Raw genomic sequence first — 24,600 nt, 5'->3', positions numbered from 1 at the left:
TGTGATGAGTTTTGTTCGCCTACGTTTTGCAAACAGGTAGATCCCATTTCCTGCCTTCTCTTTCCTTGGGATCACTTGTAACGCTCTGGCTTACCAAACTTAGTGTCTTCCAACTTTTCTGATCATTCTTACCTGAGGATTTGGGATTAGCTACCTTTTCTCAGAATTTTCTGAAATCTGCTTTGCTAAAAACTTGAGTGTTATATCCCACTACTTGCCATTCATTGTCTTCTTTCCCTGCTAGGAAATGCAAGATGATGCCCTGATGACTGGCTTGAAGCCAACATTCAGTAACTGTCCTGTTCTCACTCACCAGTGCTCCCCAGTGCATCTCCTCATGGCCACCTCAGCAATTAGCTCTTTCTTGGTTGGGCATAAGTCTAGGAACCGTCTTTGTTGCTTTTATTTTGAGTGGTTTTCCGTTAAATTTTGAGCTTAACAAAGTTCCCATCTCTAGTGGGTCTTGCTACTGTCAGTTTGGTACTCTTGAGAATGAACCTTTCTCGTTCTCCAGCTGACTGGGACTAGTTTATCTCCACAGTGGTATGGCTTTTGCGTCTTTTTTTTTTTATTCTTTACCTGTTTCTTTTGAACAAGATTGTCCATTGCCCAATTCTAGTTAAAATATAGATGTGTGTTTAAGCATGTTAAAGTATAGACATGTTGGGGCTAAGTGCTGGGGCGGGGGGGCATAGTCTCGGGGGACATCAGGGTCAGCTGACATAACACAGTTCATAAAGAAAATGCTCTATATCCTAATTTGGTGAGTAGCACCTGGGATCTTAGTGGTCGTCTGAGATACATCTATTAGTCCCATCCTGTCTGGAGCAAAGGAGAATGAAGAAAACCAAAGACACAAGGAAAATATTAGTCCAGAGGACTAAAGGGCCACATGAACAACAGTTTCTGCCAAGGCCAAGCCCAGAAGAACTAGATGGTTCCTAGCTACCACCAATGACTCTGACAGGGATCACAATAGAGTGTCTCAGACAGAGCAGGAGAAAAATGTAGAACAAAATTCAAATTCACGAAAAAAGACCAGACTTACTCGTCCGACAGAGACTAGAGGAACCCCTGAGACTATGGCCGCTGGACAATCTGCTAACCAGAACTGAAACCACTCCCAAAGCCCAGTGGTCAAACAGAGTAGGCAGGCCTATAAAACAAACAATAACACACGCGAGGAACGTGCTTCTTAGTTCAATCAAATATACAAGGTCAAATGGGCAACTCCTGCCCTAAAGCAAAACGAGAAGGTGGGAAGGGACAGGAAAACTGGACAAATGGAAACGGGGAACCAGGGTGGAAAAGGGGAAGGTGCTGTCACATTTTGGGGATTGCAACCAACATCATAAAACAACATGTGTATAAATTTTTGAATGAGAAACTAACTTGGGTGTAAACTTTTGCCTAAAGCAAAATTAAAATATATGTATATGTATGTATAGACATGTATGTGTTTTGTTAAAATATAAGCAGAAATTTTGTTTCTTACACTCTTTACATTTCTATTTTTAAACTATTCCCTCACCTGTAGGTATTTTTTGTTTTTTCATGTTGTTGTAGTATTTTGTTAGAACAATGCTGTGATGGCTCTTGGTACTTACTTTTATCATTTATTTTGGTCTTTATTCTCCCTGCCTTTCTGATTCATGATTAAATCGTTATATGATAGCATCAATTACTCATATGCAAGTTCAAGTTGAAGCTGAAGAAAATTAGAACAAGTCCACAGGAGCCAAAATACGACCTGAGTATATCCCACCTGAATTTAGAGACCAAGAATGGGAATTCCAGAACTCTTAATTGTGCTCATGAGGAACCTGTACATAGACCAAGAGGCAGTTGTTCGAGCAGAACAAGGGGATACTGCATGGTTTAAAGTCAGTAAAGGTGTGCGTCAGGGTTGTATCCTCTCACTGTACTTAATTCAGTCTGTATGCTGAGCAAATAATCTGAGAAGCTGGACTGTATGAAAAAGAACAGGGCATCAGAATTGGAGGAAGACATATTAACAACCTGCGATAATGCAGATGACACAGCCTTGCTTGTTGAAGAGAATTTGAAGCACTTACTGATAAAGATCAAAGACTACAGCCTTCAGTATGGATTACACCTCGACATAAAACAGAAATCCTCACAACTGGTTCAATAAGCAACATCACGATAAATGGAGAAAATATTAAGGTTGTCAAGTTAATGTACTTGGATCCACAATCAACACTCATGGAATCAGCAGTCAAGAAGTCAAAAACACATTGCATTGCCCAAATCGGCTGCAAAAGACCTTTTTAAAGTGTTGAAAAGCAAAGATGTCACTTTGAGGACTAAGGTGCACCTGATCCAAGCCGTAGTATTTTCAGTTGCCTCATGTCATGGATTGAATTATGTCCTCCAAAAATATGTGTATCTTTTTGGCTAGGCCATGATTCCCCGCATTGTGTGATCGTCCACCATTTTGTCATCTGATGTGATTTTCCTGTGTTAATGAGATAGATTAATCTGCTGCAAAGGACCTCTTGAAAGTGTTGAAGACTACGGTGCACCTGACCCAAGCCATGATGTTTTCACTCGCATCATATGCATGTGAAAGCTGGACAGTGAATAAGGAAGACCAAAGAAGAATTGACGCCTTTGAATTGTGGTATTGGCGAAGAATATTGAGTATACCATGGACTGCCAAAAGAACGAACAAATCTGTCTTGGAAAAAGTACAACCAGAATCCTCCTTAGAAGCAAGGATGGTGAGACTGTGTCTTACATACTTTGGACACGTTGTCAGGAGGGCTCAGTCCCTGGAGAAGGACATCATGCTTGGCAGCAGAAAAGAGGAAGACCCTCAGCGAGGTGGATTGACAACAGTGGCCGTAGCAATGAGCTCAAGCATAACAACGATTGTGAGGATAGCGCAGGACCAGGCAGTGTTTTGCATGGCACCTAACAACAACAACGAGATAGATTAGCAGCAGTTATGTCAGTGAGGTCTACAAGATTAGATTGTGTCTTGAGCCAATCTCTTTTGAGATATAGAAGAGAGAAACAAGCAGAGAGACATGGGGAACTCACACCACCAAGAAAGCACTGCTGGGAGCAGAGCACATCCTTTGGACCAGGGTTCCTGTGCGGAGAAGCTCCTAGAGCGAGGAAAGATTGATGACAAGGACCTTCCTCCCGAGCCAACAGAGAGAAAGCCTTCTCCTGGAGCTGATGCCCTGAATTTGGACTTGTAGCCTACTAGACTGTGAGAGAATAAATTTCTCTTTGTTAGATCCATTCACCTGTGGTATTTCTGTTGCAGCAGCACTAGATGATTAAGACGCTTTATATGCATGTGAAAGCTGGATAAGGAACACCAAGGAAGAATTGATGCCTTTGAATTATAGTGTTGGCGAAGAACATTGAATGTACCATGGACTCCCAGGAGAACGAACAAATAAATCTGTCTTGGAAGAAGTATAGCCATGCTCTGTAGAAGCAAGGATGATGAGACTTTGTCTCACGTACTTTGGACATGTTATCAGAAGGGACCAGTCCCTGGAGAAGGACATTATGCTTGGTAAAGTAGAGGGTCAGCGAAAAGAGGAAGATCCTCAAGGAGATGGATTGACACAGTGGCTGCAACAATGGGCTTAAGCATAACAATGACTGTGAGGATGGCGCACGACTGGGCAGTGTTTTGTTCTGTTGTACATGGGGTTGCTATGAGTTGGAACGGACTCAGCAGCATCTAACAACAACAACACATGATCAGGAAGTCTCCTTCCAGGTGTCTTCTCCCTGATCTTCAGTCTGATCCCTCTATCATCATTAGGCACTCCCCTTGTTCCTTATTACCTTATATGTAAGCATCTCTGTAGGATCTTTTTCTCCCAAAGTCATGACATTCAGCTGGAGAAGCTGAGAATGCTGTTCCCTGGGCTAAATGTTTCTGTGTCCTATGCTGCACGTAAGAGTTACTAACAACGACAAAGGAAAAAAAATTACTGAGGCTGTGTGTGTATAGCCAAACACCTCATGGGATTTGGTTTCTTGCTTTGGAGGTTTAGGGTCATGGTTGCATGGGACCTCCCAGTTAATTGGCCTAATAACATGTTTAGGTGCATCTGTTCTACCTCCTACATTGTGTAATTCCTGGGATCTTAAAAGCTTTCAAATGGCCTGTCAAGGCACAATAATTGGTCTCAATTTACCTGGAGCAACAGAGGAAGAAGGGCAGGCACACGTGGAATGTGTGGCTTATTGCCTCCATGAACAGCTGCTTCCTCTGCCGTGAGACCAAAAGAACTGGATGGTGCCCGGCTATCATTACTGAACATTTTGATCGAAGCTTCTGTAGAAGAATACTAATGAAAAGGGGGAAAATGCAGAACAGAATTTCAAATTCTTATGGAATCCAGACATCCTGGAGCTGTGGAGGGCAAATGAACCCCTGAAACTATTGCCCTGAGGTAATCTTTAAACCTTAAACCAAAAATATTCCCTGAAGTTGTCTTAAAACCAAACAGTAGTTTAGCTTAATTGGTAAAAATGGTCTGCCTTGAGCATTATGCTCCTTTAAGAACTATCTATATGGGATCAATTTAACAATAGCAACTCGAAAGATTAGATGGGAACTTTAGGGGGCAGTGAATTTATGTTAATAAGGGAGAAACAACTCAGAAAAGGAGGGAGAGAATGGTTGCACAGCTCAAAGAACGTAATCAATATCACTATGTTGTATGTGAAACTTAAAAAAAAAGTCAAATTGTTATAAATGTAACTGATGTCACTGAACAATTTTTATGGAAATTGTCAAATGAGAACCTAACTTGCTATATAAACTTGCACCAAAAACTCAATAAAATATTGTTTAAAAAAAAAAAAAGGTTACTCTAATAGACTGGACATCCATTTGTTTCCGACTGGGGTCCTTGTTGACGGGTGCACTGCAGATCACTAGTAAGGACTTGCTGGGACTCATAAGTCTTGGTGACATCTCTGTCTTCAGGAATCTGGGCTGGCAGGAAAAGTACTCACCTGATTTAGTCTGGCCAACTGCCATAGGCTCCCAGCAAGCCCATCTCTTACATCTCTTCAGAATGAAATGACAAAAAAAAAAAAAAAAATCATTCTTTTTTCTGAAAATATTCACATGTGAATATGTATTTAAAATTTGTTTTGGGGAAATGTAATACATGGGTATAAAAACATGCTTAGGAGTAATGGACATTGAATTCTTGACAGAATTGGGAAGGAGAGGGAGAAATGGGATGCAGAGAGGTCATGTGGGCCCCGATATTATATGTACTGTTTTATTTGCCTCAGATCTTTTTAATAAATTAGACATAAAACTAGGTGGTAGGTATGCAGTTATTTTAAAATTGTTTTTTATTCTTACTGATACATTTGCATATTTTACAATAAAAAGGTTACAGTGAGATAATGTATTAAAAAATATTAACACAATCCCAATAAGGCTAAGGTTCCCTTCTGACTATAGCCCTCACCCTTTTTCCCTCCCCAGAAGTAACAGCTGTTATTAGTTTGGTATGAATCCCAGTTGATCTTTTTCTAGACATCTGTATATATAAATATGTATCCTTAGAAAATGTGTAGTGATGTTTTCTTTTTTTTTTTTAATGTGCTCACACTGTATATAATTTTCTGCAGCTTGATTTTTTCACTCAATAATGTGTCTTAGGATATTTCTTTGACATCTACTAAATTATTATTTTCAAGTATATAATATTCTGTAATATGGATAAACCATAATTCTTTACTCTGATGGCTGTTGGGTTGTTACAAATAGTGCTGCAATGAGCATCTTCGTGTGAGCTTCTTTGTGAACCCAACTGTGTGTGTTTATTAGGGTAGATGCTGAGAAGAGGAACCCTGGTACCTCAGTGGTTAAACTTGGCTGCTAGTGGAAAAGTCGTCAGTTCGAATCCACCAGCTGCTCTGCTGGAGAAAGATATGACAGTCTGCTTCCAAAAAGATTACAGCCTTAGAAACCCTATGGGGTAGTTCTCTGTCCTATAAGGTCACTATGAGTCAGAATCAACTCAATGGCAACAGGTTTACTGGGGAGAAGAATTCTTAGGCTTATAGGTTGTGTGCTAAATTACGTTTTTGTACCAGAAAAACCAAACCCGCTGCCGTCGAGTCAATTCCGACTCATAGTGACCCTATCAGACAGAGTAGAGCTGCCCTATAGGGTTTCCAAAGAGCACCTGGTGGATTCGAACTGCCAGTCTTTTGGTTAGCAGCCTTAGCTCTTAACCACTATGCCACCAGGGCTTCCTAAACCACCCCAGTGCCGACAAGTCGATTCAGACACTCCCAAATGGCCCTTCAGAGTGGTTTGCCTATTCATGCTCCCACCAGCAGGGGCAGTGGGTCTTTGACCACACGCGACGGACACTTGATACTAAAAGATGTAGATTTAAAAAAATCTGGTCAGTTAAAAATGGTATCTTCTTTTAATGTGTATTTTCCTGACTAGTAGTGAGGTCGACCATCTCTTCATGTTTATTGGCCTTTTGTACTTTCTTTTGTGTGAATTAGCTGCTTGTATCCTTTGTCCATTTTTATTTTGGGTTGTCATTATCTTACTGGTTTGTAGGATTTCTTTATTCTAGTTTTATAGGATTCTTTGATGTATGCAGGAGCAACATGTCTTTATTCTTTTTCAGAATTATCTTGCACATTTCTCTTTGCGTACATTTAAAAATTTTAGAATCAGCTTGTCGAGTTTAGTACGTAATCCTGTCGAGTTTCTTATTGCTTTGAATATTACAGATTAATTTGAGGAGAGGTATGGTCTGTTTTACTGACACCATTTGTTTAATCTTTCTCAGCCTCTTATGCCTGTTCTGAATTAAGCTGTTCAATGCTATTGTTCCATGATAGAAATTGATACGGTTTGCTTTCCTATTATGCCTCATTTTCTTCTGGAATAATTATTGTCTCTTTCAGCATACTTCTTTTCTGAACGCTGATTACGTGAACTGTTACAAAGGGGTGCTGGTGGAGCGGGCTAGCAGGTGGGGAAGCCTGCCATCTTTTTTGTGTCCTGTTTTTCTAGCAATCCCCAAGGTGAGACTGGAGACAATCTACATTTGCGGAGTAGATGAGATGAGTACACAGGATATCTTTTCCTATTTTAAAGAATACCCTCCGGCTCACATTGAGTGGTTAGATGATACCTCCTGTAAGTACTTCCACATTTTTGCTGAATATGCTTTTGTATATGATTTTAAATGAATTCTTGTGGTCTAAGATGACGAATGATTATGGCCCAGATTACTTGCCTGTACCTAACCTCTGCCCTTAGCTCAGGAGAGTAAAAAATTGTCCGTTGACGAGAACAAGCATGCCTTAACCAGCCTGCTTGCTCTTCCTGCACAGGTATTCCCAGTCAAGTCAGAGCTGGTGATCAGGGTTCCTGGCATTTACAGTTACATGACTGAGCCCTCTTTAATACCCAGAATTGCCTAGCAAAGGGCTGGATCCAACTGCCTAGACTTGGGGTTGTATTTTCAGGGCTTCAGACTTTGTCGTTGCAGCTTGCCGTATGGTTATTTGGAGGGCTGTCTCTGCCTCAGTGTCTCTGACCTAGAACTAGACCAGAGCCCTCTGACACTGTACCAGACTGCTTGCCTCTGCCTGCCCTGAACTGTATTTTCTGGAACTCCACCTGCCTGCCCTGACTTGTGAGCTGTCCAGTTTGTGAGTTAACTGTAATATTTAACTTCCCGTCCGACTTCCCGCCCCCTCTCTGGCCTGACCTCTGGTGACCACCCTGCTAGCTTCTTGTCCTGACTCACTTCTCATCTAGCTTTACTTGCTGCCCAGCCTGTTGACCTCCCAGACAGTGTCCTCGATCGCAGCCTCGTTTTCCCGGCTGCTGCCTTAAGGAGATGCTGATTCAGTATTCCCATTGAGAGAAGGAGTCCTAGTGAGGTGCAGACCCTTAAGCACTCCATTACTAGCCAAAAGGCTGGCGATTTGAACCCTTTCAGATGTGCCTTAGAAGACAGGTCTGGCAGTCTGTTTCCAAAAGGCCACAGCCTTGAAAACCCTGTGGAGCAGTTCTGCTCTGCACACATGAGGTCGCCATGAGTTGGGATCGACTTGATGGCAACTAATAAGAAACGATAACAGCATTTCAGAGACGAAGAAACATGATTGAGGAAAAGATGTTTTCTGTTTAACTTAAACCATCCAAATCAAGGGTCGGTAAACCTTTCTCTGTAAAGGACCAGTTAGCAAACACTTTAGGCTTTGCAGGCCATACTGTCTTTGTCACGTGTACTCCACTCCACTGTTGTAGCATGGAGTAGTCATAGACCGTACTTAAACGAATGAGCCTGGCTGTTTGCAATAGAATTTTATTTACAAAAGCAGGTGGTGGCTTTGTAATTTATCGTATGTCAGTTATACCTAAATAAAACAGTTACAAATTAAAATTAATTAATTAAAAAAACAAACAAGTGGGGGACTAGATTTGACCTGTAGGTCGTTGTAGTTTGCTAACCCCTGATTTAAGTCATTACAAATATAGTTAAGGAGTATTAGAGGGGGGAGACCCCTAGAATTATCTAGTTCATCTATCTCATATTGTACATCAGAAACTGAGAAACAGAAAAGGGAAACTATTTGCCCAGGTCACATGGCATGTTAGAGACAGAAGTGAGAGTCTTCAGACTTTAATTTCCCAAACGGAGGTATAACAATAACATAAATTTGAGAAATGCCTTTTTAAACCAAGTTAGACAAGTTTTCTTCTACAAAGCTTCTCAAAACATTTCTTTTGCTAAATCCTCATCCTTAGAGAGGCAAGTTGAATTAGTTGATGCAAAGCCACTGTTGTGTTTATCTCATGGGTATGGTGCTCACGCACACTTTACAGTGGGGGAGCGTCATCTTGGCTCTCCCTGTAAGGGGCAGTAGTCTCAAGGATATTCCACATTTGTTTGACACTCATCATCACCATCAAGAACTGCTGACACGTAGCACTCACTATGTGCCAGGCAGTGTTAGTGTACAGAACCCTTTCTTTCATCGAATACTTGATGATTATTTTGTGGAAGCCCATCTGAGAATGCAGCACTAGGCTGATTTCATCCAGAGGTTTTACTGCCACTTTCTATCCTTCTCGTCAGTTGGTTTGTACGTTTACTGGTGCCAGCCTGTAGCTAGATGAGGCTGTGGCAATGAATGTGATGCAGCCTCTGTTCTAAAAAAATGTCGTACAGGTTGGATGAAATTTAACCTTTTATTTTACATTTTAGGTAACGTGGTTTGGCTGGATGAAATGACAGCTACACGAGCCCTTATCAACATGAGCTCTCTGCCAGCCCTGGATAAGATACGAAGCAGGGATGCCAATGAGGACAAGTCATCTGAGAAAAGTAAAAAAGGTAACTGGACACAAAGGGTGAACTCTGGGCTGAAAGTCCTGTTCTTTACACAGTCCTGTCTTGGGCCTCTGGGTTCCTGTGCAGAGTGTTACATAGCATCTCATCACCAGTTATTTCTGAAATAAGCCATAGTGCTTATTGGGCTTTTAAAAATACATGAGATGGAGTTATGTTAAGGTTCGTCTTTTCCCATGTGTCCCATTTTAGACAAACAGGAAGACAGCTCAGATGATGATGAGGCTGAAGAAGGAGAAGTTGAAGATGAGAACTCAAGCGACGTGGAGGTTAGTGATAGGCAGAGATATATGTGAGGTTTTATTGTAAAAAAATGCTTGCCGTCCTTTTTATTTAAAGCTTGAAGACTTTTATTCATTACAAAACGTAAGTTGTGCTCTTTCCTGTAGCTTTCATCATTAAACCTTCTGAGGGTTCACCTTATATTTATGTGACTGTAATGATTTACCTTGAGATCTTACAATAATACCCACACTTGTAGATAAAAGCAAATGGTTTTAAAATGTTATCTATTGGTTAAATTTAGAAAAAGCAGTAGTGACATATTTCCTAGTGTGTTATATACTATTATTGGAACTATTAGAGTATGTTCAGTTCGTAAGTATTTATTGGGTGTTTACTATATACCAGATTCTGGGTGCTGGGTATGTAGCATCAAGTAAAACAAAGTCCTTGCCCTTTTGGAGCCTGCGTCCTAGTGGGGGAGGCAGACAATGCACAGATGCGCAGACAGGCGTACGTAATAATGTCAGGAAGTGGTGAATGCTTGAGAAAAAGTAATGGGAAAGAGGATAGAAAATTACGGAGACTGTTTTAGATGGGGCGGTCGGGGAAGACTCTGACTTAGAAATTCTGCAGAGGAACTAGTGCTGCAGTGCTGGTGGGTATTGTTAAGGCAGGATGCTTTCTGAATCCATGGTAACTTTGCTACTGAATAAATATGATACAGAAAACGACTTTTTAATTTTTATATTGAAAATGCTCTTTTTTCTTAAGTTGGACACGTTGTCTCAGGTAGAAGAAGAGTCTCTGTTAAGAAACGACCTGCGTCCAGCTAATAAGCTTGCTAAAGGAAATAGATTATTCATGAGGTTTGCTACAAAAGGTAAATTTGATATTTACTGTTGGCTTTTATATTTAATCAGAATGATGTATTATTGAGTGGCATACTTCTCCTTTGAACAGTAGTTAGATCAAGTGATCTCAAAGTTCCCTTCGAACTATAACATTCTGTACTTACAGTGTAATGGCTCATTGCCCAAGTTGGTATTTCTGGCTTTGAAAGTGAATATTAACTATTCGTGTATTTTTTACTAAAGTAAGTTATTTTCTGTTAAAGCTGGTTTGCCACGTGTGCCTTTTCACCAATTATCATCTGAACTATGAAAACTATTTTTTAAATTATATGTTTTGATTTGTCACAGAATGTTCTTCTGGGCATTGCTCATAAGGCTTTTTATCTACAGTGATTTTTGGTGGGCATTAAAAAAATGTTAGTAATTTTTTGTGGACATAGTTTTATACTTACAGAAAGTTGTAAGAGCAGTAGGGAACTCCTCTTATATACCCTTAACCCTGACCCTGATTCACCAGGTGTTTCATCTTAGCTCATTTGTTTTATTCTATGTACAGTTTTTTCAATAACTTGAGAGTTAAGTGGAGACAACATGCCCCATCAGCCCTAAATACTTCAGTATGTATTTCCGAAGAGCAAGGGCATTCATATACACAGCACAGTTATCAAAATCAGGAAATTTAACATTGATCAGTACCTAATCCATAGTTTATTTTCAGATTTCATCAGTCATTCCAATAATGTCCTTTATAGATTTCCCACCACACCCAGCTCTAGATCTGCTCCAGAAGTGATTATTAAGTTTGTCATGTCTCCTTGGTCTCCCTTAAACTGGAACTGGCCCTCTGCCTTTCTTAGTTTTCTTGACTGAAGCGTTTTTAAGGAGTAAACACATTATTTTATAGGATGTCCCTCAGTTTGGGTTTGTCCCATGTTTCTTCCTGATTAAATCCAAGTTATGCATTTGTGGAAAGAATACCACAGAAGTGATAATTTAGCACTTCATATCCGGAGGCACATGGTATTTATTTGTCCCATTCCTGAAGACGTCAACTTGTATCACTTCTTAAGGTGATGATAGGAAAGCTGCTCCATTTTCAAGTTACTCTTTTTCCTTTTGTAATTGAGAAGAAATTTGTGGAGAGATACTTTGAGATTATGCAAATACTCTATTTCTCATCAAACTTTCAGCATCCTTTTCTTGCTCCATTTCTTGTATGTTTATATAAGTTGGTAGTCTGCTATAAAGAAGAACTTTCCCTTTTCACCTATTTATTTATTTATACTGGTTTAGACTCACAGATACTTTATTCATTGGGTTGTCATCTATTACTGTCACTAGTCTGATTTATAAATTGTTTCAGATTTGGCCAGTACAGCCCCTTTAAGCTATGTTTTTTGTTTGCTTGTTTGTTTTGTAAAAATATATATAACAAAATATTTGCCAGTTTGAAAATAGCATTGAAAGATTAGATAGGAACCTTAGGGGGCAGTGAGTTTATGTTAATGGAGGAAGAACAACTCAGAAAAGGAGGGTGAGAATGGTTGCACAACTCGGAGAATGTCATCAGTGTCGTTGAACTGTGCCTGTAGAAACTTGAACTGGTGTGTGTTTTTGCTGTATATATAAAAAATTTAAAAAATATATGTATATATTTTTTTTATTTTTTATTCTTAGTAACAACAAAAAAATTAAAATCAGTTATTTTTGTAAGTTGCCAATTCAACATTTTTTACTTGTACAATTACAGTTCAGTGATATTGATTACCTTTATCACGTTGTGCAACTATCGCCAACTCTCCATTTCCAAATTATTCCCCCATTAACAGAAACTCAGTGCCCCCGAGGAATGACTCCCTGTGCCCCCCACCCCGTAACCATTAATGAACCTCAGTCTCTATACGTTTCCCTTTTCCTTATAAGTAGGGTCATACCGTATTTGTCTACTTGCGGCTGACTTACTTCACTTAGCATGATGCTTTCCAGGGCGTGTTTTTGTAGGCTGCCACGTTTACCCGTAGCACCGGATGCGTTTATAGAGCAGTCTGTCCTTGCAGTCAGAAAGTGTCCGAGGAGCTGTCAAAGGGCTTTCTGTTACTGCATTTGGCGAATCACTGCAGTGCGATCCCGGGCTGCCTTTTCTTCTATTAAATGGTATTATAACTTGACAGATAACTTTTCTACATTTGGTCATTTGAGTAGCTGTTTTGAGTCCGTTCTAGGCATATGGGACTGTGCCATTTTCTTTAAGTCATTTTGAGGAACAGCCCAATAAATTGGAAAAAAATGATGTCCAAGTATATGGCATGATGTGTGATGTTTTTCGGGCTCTGATTCTGTGTTATTGGAGTGTCATCATTTAAAAATGAGTATCATCTTTCAGGAGACGGCTAAAATGCCACCTCTTCTAGAAAACCTTTTTGATCCCTGAACACCCATAATAACTGAACCTCTCTTGTGCTTTTTGGAACCTTGTAACTTGTTGTTTATTTTTGTATAGTATCTCCTCCATTCAGTCAGCCAGCTCCTTAATAGCAGCTTGTTCATCTCTACCCCGTCCACACTGCACTGCCGTAGTAGGCACTCAGAGTGAGGGTTCATAGTGCAGCTTCCCTTTTGGCAGATCTGATCCCAGCTATGGGATTAAACAATTCAACATTGCCTTCACACCCACAGGAAATCCTAGGTAACTGTTGTAATTCATTTTTAGATGACAAAAAGGAGCTTGGAGCAGCCAGAAGAAGTCAGTATTACATGAAATATGGGAATCCAAATTATGGAGGCATGAAAGGAATTCTTAGCAACTCTTGGTGAGTCCGAACCTTAAAATAGCTAATAGTATTTAAATTTCCTTTAATCCTTTAGTTGGTATTCTGCATTGAGATTTCAAAACCATTTGCAGACTTGAAGGAGGACAAGAGGAAAGAATTCAAGACACTTATATGTTGGTAAATTGTGTGGAAATGCGGAGTTTCAGCTTCTTTTTGAATCTCTCTCAGTACATAACATTGTTTTGGTGTGTGGTTGAAATGAATTAGTGGATTTCGAGGTTCTTCCTGCTGGTTTTTGATTATGTGCTTGTTTTGGCAATGTTGCAGGAAGCGAAGATATCATTCCCGTCGCATTCAGCGGGATGTGATCAAGAAGAGAGCACTGATTGGGGATGACGTTGGCTTGACATCCTATAAACACCGACATTCCGGTAGTTGCCTGCTCAGCTCTTGGGTAGACACATGTTTGGCTCCTGAAATCATATTTTTATTCTTAATACAGTCTTTTAAGGTTCCAAACTTTATCATCCTATCTTCCTTGCCCTCACCCTCTGCCAACATATAGGAAAGTAAGTCAAGTCACAATTAATTTTAAATTGCCCATACAAAGAGGTCAAATGATTTTATAAAAGCTGTTCTAACAAAAAAGGCCAAATGTGACATAAGGGAAAATTAAAGTAAAACTTTTCTTAGGAGCCTAATTTTTCTGCTATTAGTAGTAAAAGCTGCATGAAAAAACTGTCTTTTTAAGCTGTTTTATAAGATGAGCTGATTTTATTATTCCTTTGTCTGGTAATGAAAACAGGGCTACTGTGTCTAGTGTTTTACGCTACTGGCTTGTGCATAAGGATCTCATGCATGACCTGGGTTTTGTTTTCTTTCTTTCTCTTAATGTGCTTATTGTGAAAAGATCATTATGTTTTATAAATATTTGGGTTTTTATTTTGAAACTAATCTATGGAATCTTCTACAGTGCTTTGTGGAACTAGCCATATTAGCATACAAACACAAAATAACATGTACACACATTTATCAATGTAATGGGCACAAGGAGAGGTGATGTCAATGAATTTTTATATAATGCATATATCCAAAATTGTGTATTTGAGATCTATATCTTAATAATATTAGATAATACTTAGTTGAAAATCAGAAAAGTTGTGTGTCAGGGTTGTATCCTTTCACCATATTTATTCGGTCTGTATGCTGAGCAAATAATCCAAGAAGATGGACTATTTGAAAAAGAACAGGGCATCAGGATTGGAGGAAGACTCATTAACAACCTGCTATATGCAGATGACACAACCTTGCTTGCTGAAAGTAAAGAGGACTTGAAGCACTTCCTGATGAAGATCAAAGACTACATAACAGCCTTCAGTATGGATTACACCTCAAGATAAAACAAAAGTCCTCACAACTGGACCAATGAGCAACATCATGATAAACGGAGAAGAGATTGAAGTTGTCAAGGATTTCATTTTACTTGGATCCACAGTCAACACCCATGGAAGCAGCAGTCAGGAAATCAAACAGCGTACTGTGTTGGGCAAATCTGCTGCAGCCTTTTAAAGGTTAAAAAGCACAGATGTCACTTTAAGGACTAAGGTGCACCTGATCCATCCACGGTATTTTCAGTCTCTTCATATACATGTGAAAGCTGGACAGTGAATAAGGAAAACTGAAGAAGAATGGATGCCTTTGAATTATGGTGTTGGTGAAGAATGTTGAATATACCATGGACTGCCAGAAGAGTGAACAAATGTGTCTTGAATGCTACTTAGGCGCAAGAATGGTGGGACTCTGTCTCGCTTACATCAGACATGTTATCAGGAGGGACTGATCTCTAGAAAAGCACATAATGTTTGGTAAAGTCAGTGTAAAAGAGGAAGACCCTCAACGAGCTGGATTGACGCAGTGGCTGCATCAATGGGCTCAAACATAGCAACAGCTGAGGATGGTGCAGGACTGGGCAACATTTGCTCTGTTATACACAAGGTCGCTATGATTCCGAATTGACTGGACGGCAGCTAACAACAACAATCTTAATAAGGAGCATACTTTTCTGTTACACTTTCCCAATTTTATTTACTGTGTTTTCATCATATAATCTATATATTCATGTTAAAGAAATCAAGGAACAAATTGTCCCTAATTCTAACACCCTAATATAACAACTGATTTTATTTTACATTTTTCCTATTTGTCTCTTTTCATACTAAATATTGCAGTTGTGGTGAACATATATACTTTTATATTGTTTCTTCCACTTATTGTAAACATTTTTCTATTAACTTATTTAAAGTTATTTTAGATGACTTTGTTACATTTCATTGGCCCTTCTCCTCTTGTCAAGCATCAGACAGTTGACACTGTCGTAGACACTGCTCCAGTTAAACCTCAGGCACAGTAACAGTGTCTCCTAGAAAGGTCACCGACTTAGACTTGGAAGTCATGCTTGCTGGCCTTAGTCGTTTTTCCTAACGGATTTCGGTTAAATTTCTTCAGGACTAGTGAATGTTCCTGAGGAACCCATTGAAGAAGAAGAGGAGGAGGAGGAGGAGGAGGAGGAGGAGGCGGCCCAGGACATGGATGCCGATGACCGGGTCGTGGTCGAGTACCACCAGGAGCTTCCAGCTGGTAAGCCGGCCCGGGAGCGCAGCGCATCTCGGCGATCCAGTGCCAGCAGCTCAGACTCCGATGAGATGGACTATGACCTAGAACTGAAAATGATATCCACTCCTTCACCAAAGAAAAGCATGAAAATGACAATGTATGCCGATGAAGTGGAATCTCAGTTGAAAAATATTAGGTAAAAATATTTTCCTTTTCATCAATGCTAGCTTTTAATTTGATTTGAAATACTAATTACTAACCTCCTTTTCATTCCTTTCAACTTTATAATCACTTTTATCTACTCTAATTTCAGCCCTTTGTAGGAGCTGAATAAAAGCATCCAGCTTTCCCTCTGAATTAACAAGCAGTGCGTCACTACAGACAATATGGAAAGTGAAAATCACCTGTGATCCATCCTCCCCCGAGATAATAGCTATTAGCAATTGGATGAATAATCTTCCAGCTATTTTTATGCATATAGATAACACATGGAGGAATTACAGATATAGTTGTACAAAATGAGGTTGTGCCATTTATATTGTTTTGCAGTGTGCTTTTTCCATTAATATGTTGTGAACGTTATTTTTTCTAATGTAGTCCATTGTTTCAAAGTACCATGATTTAGTTAATCCCTTATCCATCCCTTATTGATGAATATTGAGGTTTCTAATTTCTTATTATCGCACTAACTAGATAACCTCTGGAAGTTCAGTTACTGCACAAAGCAATATACATGTTTAAAAATGTGGTGAGTTTTGCTAAATTTCTTTCCAGAAGAGTTTTACTCACATACCGCCTGTTACCTACATACTCACCACCCTTGGATATTGTCACTCTTCCTAATCAGTGCTACTTTCACAGACAAAAATAATAATTATTTTTAGTGTGCATTTCTTTGATGACTGGTGAGGGTAAGCAGGTTCCACGAGGGCAGATAGTGTATCTATAGCTCAAAGGGTTGGAGGCCGGCAGTGCTCTTTCTGAGATGTTCTCGATGTATTTGGGAAGAAGGAAAAAAAACCCTCAAGCACATTTATTTCTGTGGCCTTATTCACATCCCTATTTTTAGTTTTCAGAGAACTTTCTGGCAGAGAATGCCGACAGAACAATGCTGATATCAAGCATAGTGGCAGATCTCTTTGAAGAGAAGCCTGACTTTTAAAGAATTGGATTGCAGATTCTGTTGTGTCTTGACTACAGCCTGGGTGAGCAGAGAGCCACCCGGCAAAGTAGGCTCCTTGCAGGCGTCTCCTTAACGTTTGCCCCTGAAGAAGGGAACTGGTGGCAGTTACTGGCTCTGTGATAGCTTGTACATACCCTGTGTGGAAACCACCTTGGCAAACTCAGTAACCTCCTTGCCCTGACCAAATTCTTTACAACAGATTGATCATGGTTTTTTGTAAGCAAATAATTATCAATGTATGGTTTGTTGTTAGGTGAATGTTGGCCATATTAGATGGAGTTTTTTAAATTGTTTTCTCCAAAGTGTATGAGATTGTTGCTTAGGCCATGCCCCAAAGTTGAAGTTGGTTAACTGTGCCCGTTTTTTGTTTGTTTTAAAGGAACTCCATGAGGGCAGATAGTATATCCACAAGCAACATAAAAAACCGAATTGGTAACAAATTACCGTCTGAGAAATTTGCAGATGTACGACACCTGTTAGATGAAAAACGTCAGCACTCACATTCAAGGCCGCCGGTCAGCAATACTAAGTCAGGTATTGTTTTTTGGTTGTGGTTCTGGGCTTCTTGCTGAGCATCAGAAAACAAATTAAGGCGGGCAGGGAATAGGTTCCTAAGTAAAAAGTTGCCATTTTTGTGAACTAATTTAGTTGTCTTTGTTCATCAGTTTTAAGTTTTGTGCAAAGCATTGGAATTTCAGGACGTGAAAAATAATAAGACTTAAAATATTAGCTCTGAACTTTTTTGTCCCAGACAACTATTTTATTCTGTATGTCATTGGTACACTTTATACCCAAGAATAATAGAAATTACATTGGGTTGTTATGTAAATGGTTAAAAGTTGGAACTAGATGGTAGTTAGTTAATGTGTGCAAACACTCACACAGTATGTTTTTGACCACACCTGGTATGTGCCAGACCCTGGGCTAAGGGTTGGGAGTGTTAGAAAACTTTGGGGGAGATGTAGAGCCCTCATAGAACTGAGATGGAGAAACATGAGTTTCAAATAATTCCACCTCAAAAGCAGAATGAAATAAGTGCTCTGATAGGTTGGTAAGCAGTGGGCTGTAGGAGCCAAGAGGGGAGATAGACCTCCTGGGGGGATTGTGGAAAACTTCTTAGAGAAAGTGGCTTTAGAGCTCAGCCTTGGAGAGGGAATAGGATCTCATTTGGCAAATCTAGTTTTCGAAGTGGGAAGTAACCTGACTTTTTATCTGTTTTAGAAAGATAACTTGGGGGTGGGATGGGGTGGGGTGGGGTAGAGAGTAAGCAGTGAGGGCCTGAACTAGGTCAGGGGCAGTGGCCACAGAGTGAATGAAAACATGGAACTTTACAAAGGAAAACCCAGTTAGTACTGGGAAGTAGCAGGGGAAGGAAAGTCAGAGAGGAGCCAAAGAGTAACTCAGGTAACTGGAGAGATGAGGATGCCGTTCTCTGAGAGATGAGTGAATGCCCCAGGACAGTGCCTTGCTGATAAGTGCATTTTTATTATTGTACTTGTTTTAGGCAACTCAAGAGGACAGGCAGATTGCTGGTGGGAAATAGAGGAAAAACGTAATTGGTTCAGGACATCTTACCTTGATCCTTTGCTTTTTGCCAGTCTTACTACATTTACTGGTTAACTATAGTAAGTTTATTGAAAACTTGTATATTTAAAGATTGTGGCTTCTGTCCTCAGAGAGCTTGCAGTATTATTTCTTAGCTGAAATTTTTGTAAATTATTCGGCTCCTTGGTTCTGCTAAAAAGAAAAAAAAAAAAAAAAGCTGATTCTGCCTCAGAAATTCCCTTCTGGAGCAATCAGCTGAAGTAATTTTTCTTCTGACAGCCCAGCCCTTATGTATGAATTTTCCTAGAATCCAGAATGACGACAACAAGAAAGGGCTTTTAGAAACCCGATGGTGTTGGGGCCAGGATCCTCTCTCAGGCAGATTGGTACCACGTCCTTTAGAGTAACACATGCTTGGTTACAGTCAGACTTTTTTTTTTTCTTTTTCCAGATATACGCCAGCGGTTAGGAAAAAGACCATATTCTCCAGAAAAGGCTTTTAGTAGTAACCCAGTCGTTCGGAGAGAACCTTTTTCTGATGTACATAGTAGGCTAGGTATTCCCAGGCAAGATATTAAAGGCCTCTACTCTGATACTCGGGAGAAGAGATCAGGTTGGTAACACTTAACACTGACGGGAATGGGAATTGTAAGGGCAGAGGACGATGGGTACAGCATAGAAATTCTTTCTTAGCAGTAGACAGGAGATAGCACGTACCAAAAATAAATTTTTCCTCTTCCATTATAATTATCGTCATAATAACGGTAGCAGCATGGGCAGTTTAGAAAATGGGGGAAAAGCCCCTCTGGTTCTTCCTGTTTAGTGTAAATGTTTCTTAGTTTCATGTATGCTGTCACATCCTTTGTACACGTATCCTGCTTTTTTCATATAGCATTTTATCATAATCATTTTCTCACATTGTTAAATTATTCATAAATAAAACTGTTGATTGCCTTACAGTATGGCTGTACCATACAATTCCAAACTCTTATTTTCCTATTGTTAGATAGTAATAAAATATATTTTTAAGATTAGCGGATGGTGGGCAAAACCTCAGAAAGTCTGCACTGTAGCAGGCCCATCGATTTGTAGGATGTTAGAGCTGGAAGGGATCTGGGGACAGCCCACTCATGGCAGGATGAAGCAGCACACAGGGTGCTGAGTCTCACCAGGGAAAGGCATGTGTAATGAAATAGCCTCCCAGATGGTCTCAGATGTGCCTTGTGTGGGGGCCCATGTCCTCCAGCTGTGGGACTCACCACTGGGTCCAGACCCCTCAGTTTACAGGCAGGGGACTTCAGCAAGGGTAATGAGATTACCTACCAGGGCTGCACAGGGGTTGGGAGTGCCCCAGCCCCCCAGTGTCTCCTGCACACTGGGCATTGGCAGTGCCCTGCTTCCTCAGCACTGCCACTTCTCAGCATTGCCTCTGCCAAGACTGAGATGCCTTCTCACCCCAACAGGTAGTTTATGGACTCGCTTAGGATCTGCACCCAAGACCAAAGAAAAGAACATGAAGAAAGTGGAGCACAGGACGCCTGGCACTGAGGAAGACGACTCCGAGCTGCAGAGGGCATGGGGGGCTCTGATTAAGGAGAAAGAACAGTCTCGTCAAAAGAAGAGCCGGTTAGATAACTTACCATCTCTCCAGATTGAAGTTAGTCGGGAAAGCAGCTCTGGTTCCGAGGCAGAGTCCTGATGCCCTTGGGCCTGATGGCAGCTGCCCTAAAGCCTGACATTCTTGCCCAGGGTTGGGCACATAGTAGGGACCTCCCCCACTCCCTGCAGGAGTTGGTGCCCCTCCCACTTTTACTCCTACAGTCACCCTTAGCTCTTGCTGCTTCAGCAAGACATCTTAAGAATGTGATGTGTTTTGAAGGGCATCTATCTTATCTATCTTGCTGCAGAGTAATAGTTCTGGGCCCTCAATTCTCTTCCCACCACCCCACAAGCTTTACCCTTTGAGAAAAAGGCAGCCCTCCAGATTTTCTAGACGTTTTTCTTAATATTTTTAACATTGTGTCTTTTAAAAGAAATGTTTTACACAGTTAATCCAAAGAGCAGAGAACTGAACTTCTCACTATTGCCTTGGCCCTGACAGCTGTTACCAGCACCCTTTTCCCAAGAAAAGTCAATTCCCAGGTGCTTATTGGACAGCCTTCGAGGGGGAAGATGAGGGAAGCTGCCAGCTCACCCTTCCAAGACCCTAGTGTGGGGGCCGAATCCCATGGACCTGACCTCAGAGGTGCACCAGTGCCGCCCAGGTAGATGAGAGACCCAGCATTGATCGTGCTTCCTGGTCAGCCTTCCAGGATTTCTGTTAGGGGTCTCTTAGTAGCCATCCGCTTGAAGTGAAGATCAAGTTCAGTGCTGTGGGGTTTTTAGGAACAAAAAACTGTGACTTCTGGATTTGGGGTTGATTTTTGTGCTGGGGCGGGGTCATGGGTTAATGTTGAACAATTTTTAAGTCTGTATTATGTTTAAAAATATTAATGATTTAAAAGTTTAAATTTTTAATTTTTATATGTGAAAATTCTTCCTGTTGGCTACAGGAGAAACTCAAGTGGTGTCTTCTTATGTGCTGTTAAATATATATTATATACTTTGGAAGAAGACAAAAGGAGGAGTCTCATTCTTTTTTAAATGATCCTAATTGTATAGCCTGTTTTACATAGTGTTCAGCTTGCTTTTCCACCATTGTAGGAAAGAAAACCCATCCATCTGAGGTGGGGTCATGTTGTTTATTATCACTTCAGAAGTGATCATTGATATTTATTCTTTCTGCCTTCAAGTTCTGGCACTTGAAGACTTCTTCAAAATGGACAAATAATAGTTGGAGAAATTTTAGTCTCTTCATGTCTAAACTCCTGTCAGGTTATTTTTATCATGAAAAGGCAGTAGATTATTTTGTCTTCCTGTCTGCTCTTCATTTTGAGGTGTTTAACTTCTATATTCCTCTGCAGGATTAAAAATGGTGTTTTACTCCAGTTCCCTAGAACGTGGGAGTTAGAGATAGTAAACCACTGCCCACTTTGCGATGTCACAGGTCGTCACCTGCCTGGGGTGTTGAGGCACCTGATGTAACCTGGATTCTAGAAGCTTCCTGTGTGGCTGAGCTGACGGTCACATTGCTGGCTGATTACACTGTGGTGTGGTTGACTGCAGAGTGCTGTTGTTAATAAAGGACTCTGAGACTTGAGAGTTACAACGCAGACTGTATTGTACCACGTTTTGTTGGTTGACACGCTTCTTTCTGCCTGTTAGAAAGATAAGATATACCATGGTATGTTGCATCTTCCTAATAGGATCCTAGGACAGAGATGGTTTTGGCTTCTCTGCCAGCTGAGACCTAAGGTGTCTGAGGTTTCTCAGCTCTTCTTGCCTTGTGACGCACACACCTGAGAGACAGGTTCTTCAGGAGTCAGGCTTGGGGAATTGGTACAGTGAGAAGTGCAAGGGCCTGAAAGGGACCTGAAGGCCAACCTCTGGCTCTGCTCCAAGAGCCTAGGCCTTGGTTTCCCCATCTATCAAATGAACGGGTCCGTATCGGAGCTTCTGGCTCTGCTGGTGCGTCTCATTGGCATTTTACCCTGGCCAAAGCTGGGGCTGCGCTATGCTGGTGAGCACTAGTTTCTGTTGCAGGTGGGGGAAGAGGGAAGGAGGCAGTTGAGGGGTGCAAGGTTGTGGACATGCACTTCTCCCCGTTCCATTACAGTCTCTGGGTTTACTAATGGGACAAAAATGTCCTTTGGTTAGGGTCCCCACTGGACAGTCTCTGCAGCATTTAGAAAATGCTCCTTCTTAGACTTTGCTTTTTATTTCCCAGTCATGACCCTGTCCCACCAGTAACCCAGGACTATTTTTCCCATGGCCTTTGAGCCCTCACCAGTTTCCTGCTAGAGATCAGGGAAGACTTCTGGAAGAGCGGTGGTATGGAGTCAAAACTAGATTCTTGATCTAACCAAGGAAATTACCAACTTTAGCAGCAGTTCTCCTCATAAACACAGAGAAAATTTGGGAGATTATCTGTCAAGATTTTAAGTGTATTTCCCAAAGTTGTTGGTTTTATTTTTAGCCTCTTCTGTTCCAGCCCATGCTCAGGCATTCAGCTCTTTCAGCATCTTGAACCTGTCCTGCATCCCTGGGCCCTTTCCTTGGAGTTTAGGAGTGAAGATGGACAGACTAGTCTCCTGGTGGCAGCTCAATGAGGTGCTTGTGTTCTGGGTGCGCCCTTGCAGGTGGGCAGCAGGGTTACATACTTTCTGTGTTCCTCTGAGTCCTTATATACGTAGGAGGTTTTAAGTACATTTTTGCTGCTTGATAATAATTGCAGATACCTCATTTCTGTTGCTCCCTCTCCCTCTGGGAGAGACACCAGGTACTCAGAAGCACTTGCGGAGACTGTGACAGATGCAAACTCTTCTCTCCTAGCCCTTTCCACCAGCCTCTCCCCTTGGTCCCACCTCTGTCTTTTCCTGCTCTCTTCCTTTAGCAGCCTCTTCACTGGTCCCTCTCTACCCATCTCTCCATCTCTACACCATTCTACACACTGTAGCCAGCATGCAGTTTTTTAAATTTAAATAGCTTTATTCAGATATAATTCTCATACCATACAATTCCCCAGTTTAAAATGTACAGTTCAGTGGGTTTTAGTATATTCACAGAGTTGTGCAACCCTCATCACAATTTTAGAACATTTTCATCACCCCGAAAAGAAACCCGTACTGCTTAGCTGACGTCCTCCCCTCCACCCACCAGTCCTAAGCAACCACCAGTCTATTTTCTGACTGTATTGATTTGCCTGTCCTAGACATTTCGTATAAATGGAATCATATAATATGTGGCCCTTTTCATTTACACAAAGCCAACAGCCAACATCACCTTATATGGAGAGAGCCTGAAAGCATTCCCATTGAGATCGAGAACCAGACAAGGATCCCCTTTATCACCACTCTTATTCAACATTGTGCTGGAAGTCCTAGCCAGAGCAATTAGGCTAGATAAAGAAATAAACCGCATCCAGATTGGCAAGGAAGAAGTAAAAGTATCTCTGTTCACAGATGACATGATCTTATACACAGAAAACCCTAAGGAATCGTCTAGAAAACTGCTGAAACTAACAGAAGAGTTCAGCAGAGTATCGGGATACAAGATAAACATACAAAAATCAGTTGGATTCCTCTACACCAACAAAAAGAACATCGAAGAGGAAATCACGAAATTAATGCCATTTACAGTAGCCCCCAAGAAGATAAAATACTTAGGAATAAATCTCACCAGAGATGTAAAAGACTTACACAAACAAAACTACAGTACGCTCCTGCAGGAAACCAAAAGAGACTTATATAAGTGCAAGAACATACCTTGCTCATGGATAGGAAGACGACATTATAAAAATGTCTATTCTACCAAAAGCGATCTCTACATTTAATGCAATTCCGATCCAAATCCCAAGGACATTCTTTAATGAGATGGAGAAACAAATCACCAACTTCATATGGAATGGAAAGAGGCCCCGGATAAATAAGGCATTACTGAAAAAGAAGAACAAAGTGGGAGGCATTACTTTACCTGATTTTAGAACCTATTATACTGCCACAGTAGTCAAAACAGCCTGGTATACTGGTACAACAACAGATACATGGACCAATGGAACAGAATTGAGAATCCAGACATAAATCCATCCACATATGAACAGTGGATATTTGACAAAGGCTCCAAAACAGTTAAATGGGGGAAAGACAGTCTTTTTAACAAATGGTGCTGGCATAACTGGATATCCATCTGCAAAAAAATGAAACAAGACCCATACCTCACCCCATGCACAAAAATTAACTCAAAATGGATCAAAGACCTAAATATAAAATCTAAAACGATAAAGATCATGGAAGAAAAAATAGGGACAACGTTAGGTGCCCTAATACATGGCATAAACAGTATACAAAACATTGTAAAGAATGTCAAAGAAAAACAGGATAACTGGGAGCTCCTAAAAA

The 24,600-nt window shown here is 40.7% G+C and overlaps 1 protein-coding gene across 5 annotated transcripts in view; it reads left to right on the top strand.

The window, feature by feature from the left end:
* NCBP3 (nuclear cap binding subunit 3) overlaps positions 1 to 21,224 on the top strand; it is a 31,179-nt gene extending 9,955 nt beyond the window's left edge. For 2 of the 5 annotated variants that reach the window (XM_010596509.3, XM_010596507.3), the window contains 11 exons: positions 7,064 to 7,189; positions 9,273 to 9,401; positions 9,609 to 9,685; positions 10,413 to 10,521; positions 13,203 to 13,302; positions 13,591 to 13,694; positions 15,769 to 16,072; positions 17,439 to 17,593; positions 19,056 to 19,217; positions 20,068 to 20,230; positions 20,706 to 21,224. In XM_010596509.3, coding sequence (XP_010594811.1) covers positions 7,064 to 7,189; positions 9,273 to 9,401; positions 9,609 to 9,685; positions 10,413 to 10,521; positions 13,203 to 13,302; positions 13,591 to 13,694; positions 15,769 to 16,072; positions 17,439 to 17,593; positions 19,056 to 19,217; positions 20,068 to 20,230; positions 20,706 to 20,814 — 1,538 coding nt within the window. In that variant the 3' untranslated portion in view covers positions 20,815 to 21,224. Of the gene's footprint in view, positions 1 to 7,063; positions 7,190 to 9,272; positions 9,402 to 9,608; positions 9,686 to 10,412; positions 10,522 to 13,202; positions 13,303 to 13,590; positions 13,695 to 15,768; positions 16,073 to 17,438; positions 17,594 to 19,055; positions 19,218 to 20,067 lie in introns of all 5 variants that reach the window. The other 3 variants (XM_023556294.2, XM_064271582.1, XM_010596508.2) reach the window with 3 other exon arrangements.
* The last annotated feature ends 3,376 nt before the right edge of the window (positions 21,225 to 24,600 follow it).

Source organism: Loxodonta africana, chromosome 18, assembly GCF_030014295.1.
Source record: "Loxodonta africana isolate mLoxAfr1 chromosome 18, mLoxAfr1.hap2, whole genome shotgun sequence".
In the NCBI taxonomy this organism is placed as follows: Eukaryota; Metazoa; Chordata; class Mammalia; order Proboscidea; family Elephantidae; genus Loxodonta; species Loxodonta africana.
This window is presented reverse-complemented; position numbering and strand designations above follow the sequence as displayed.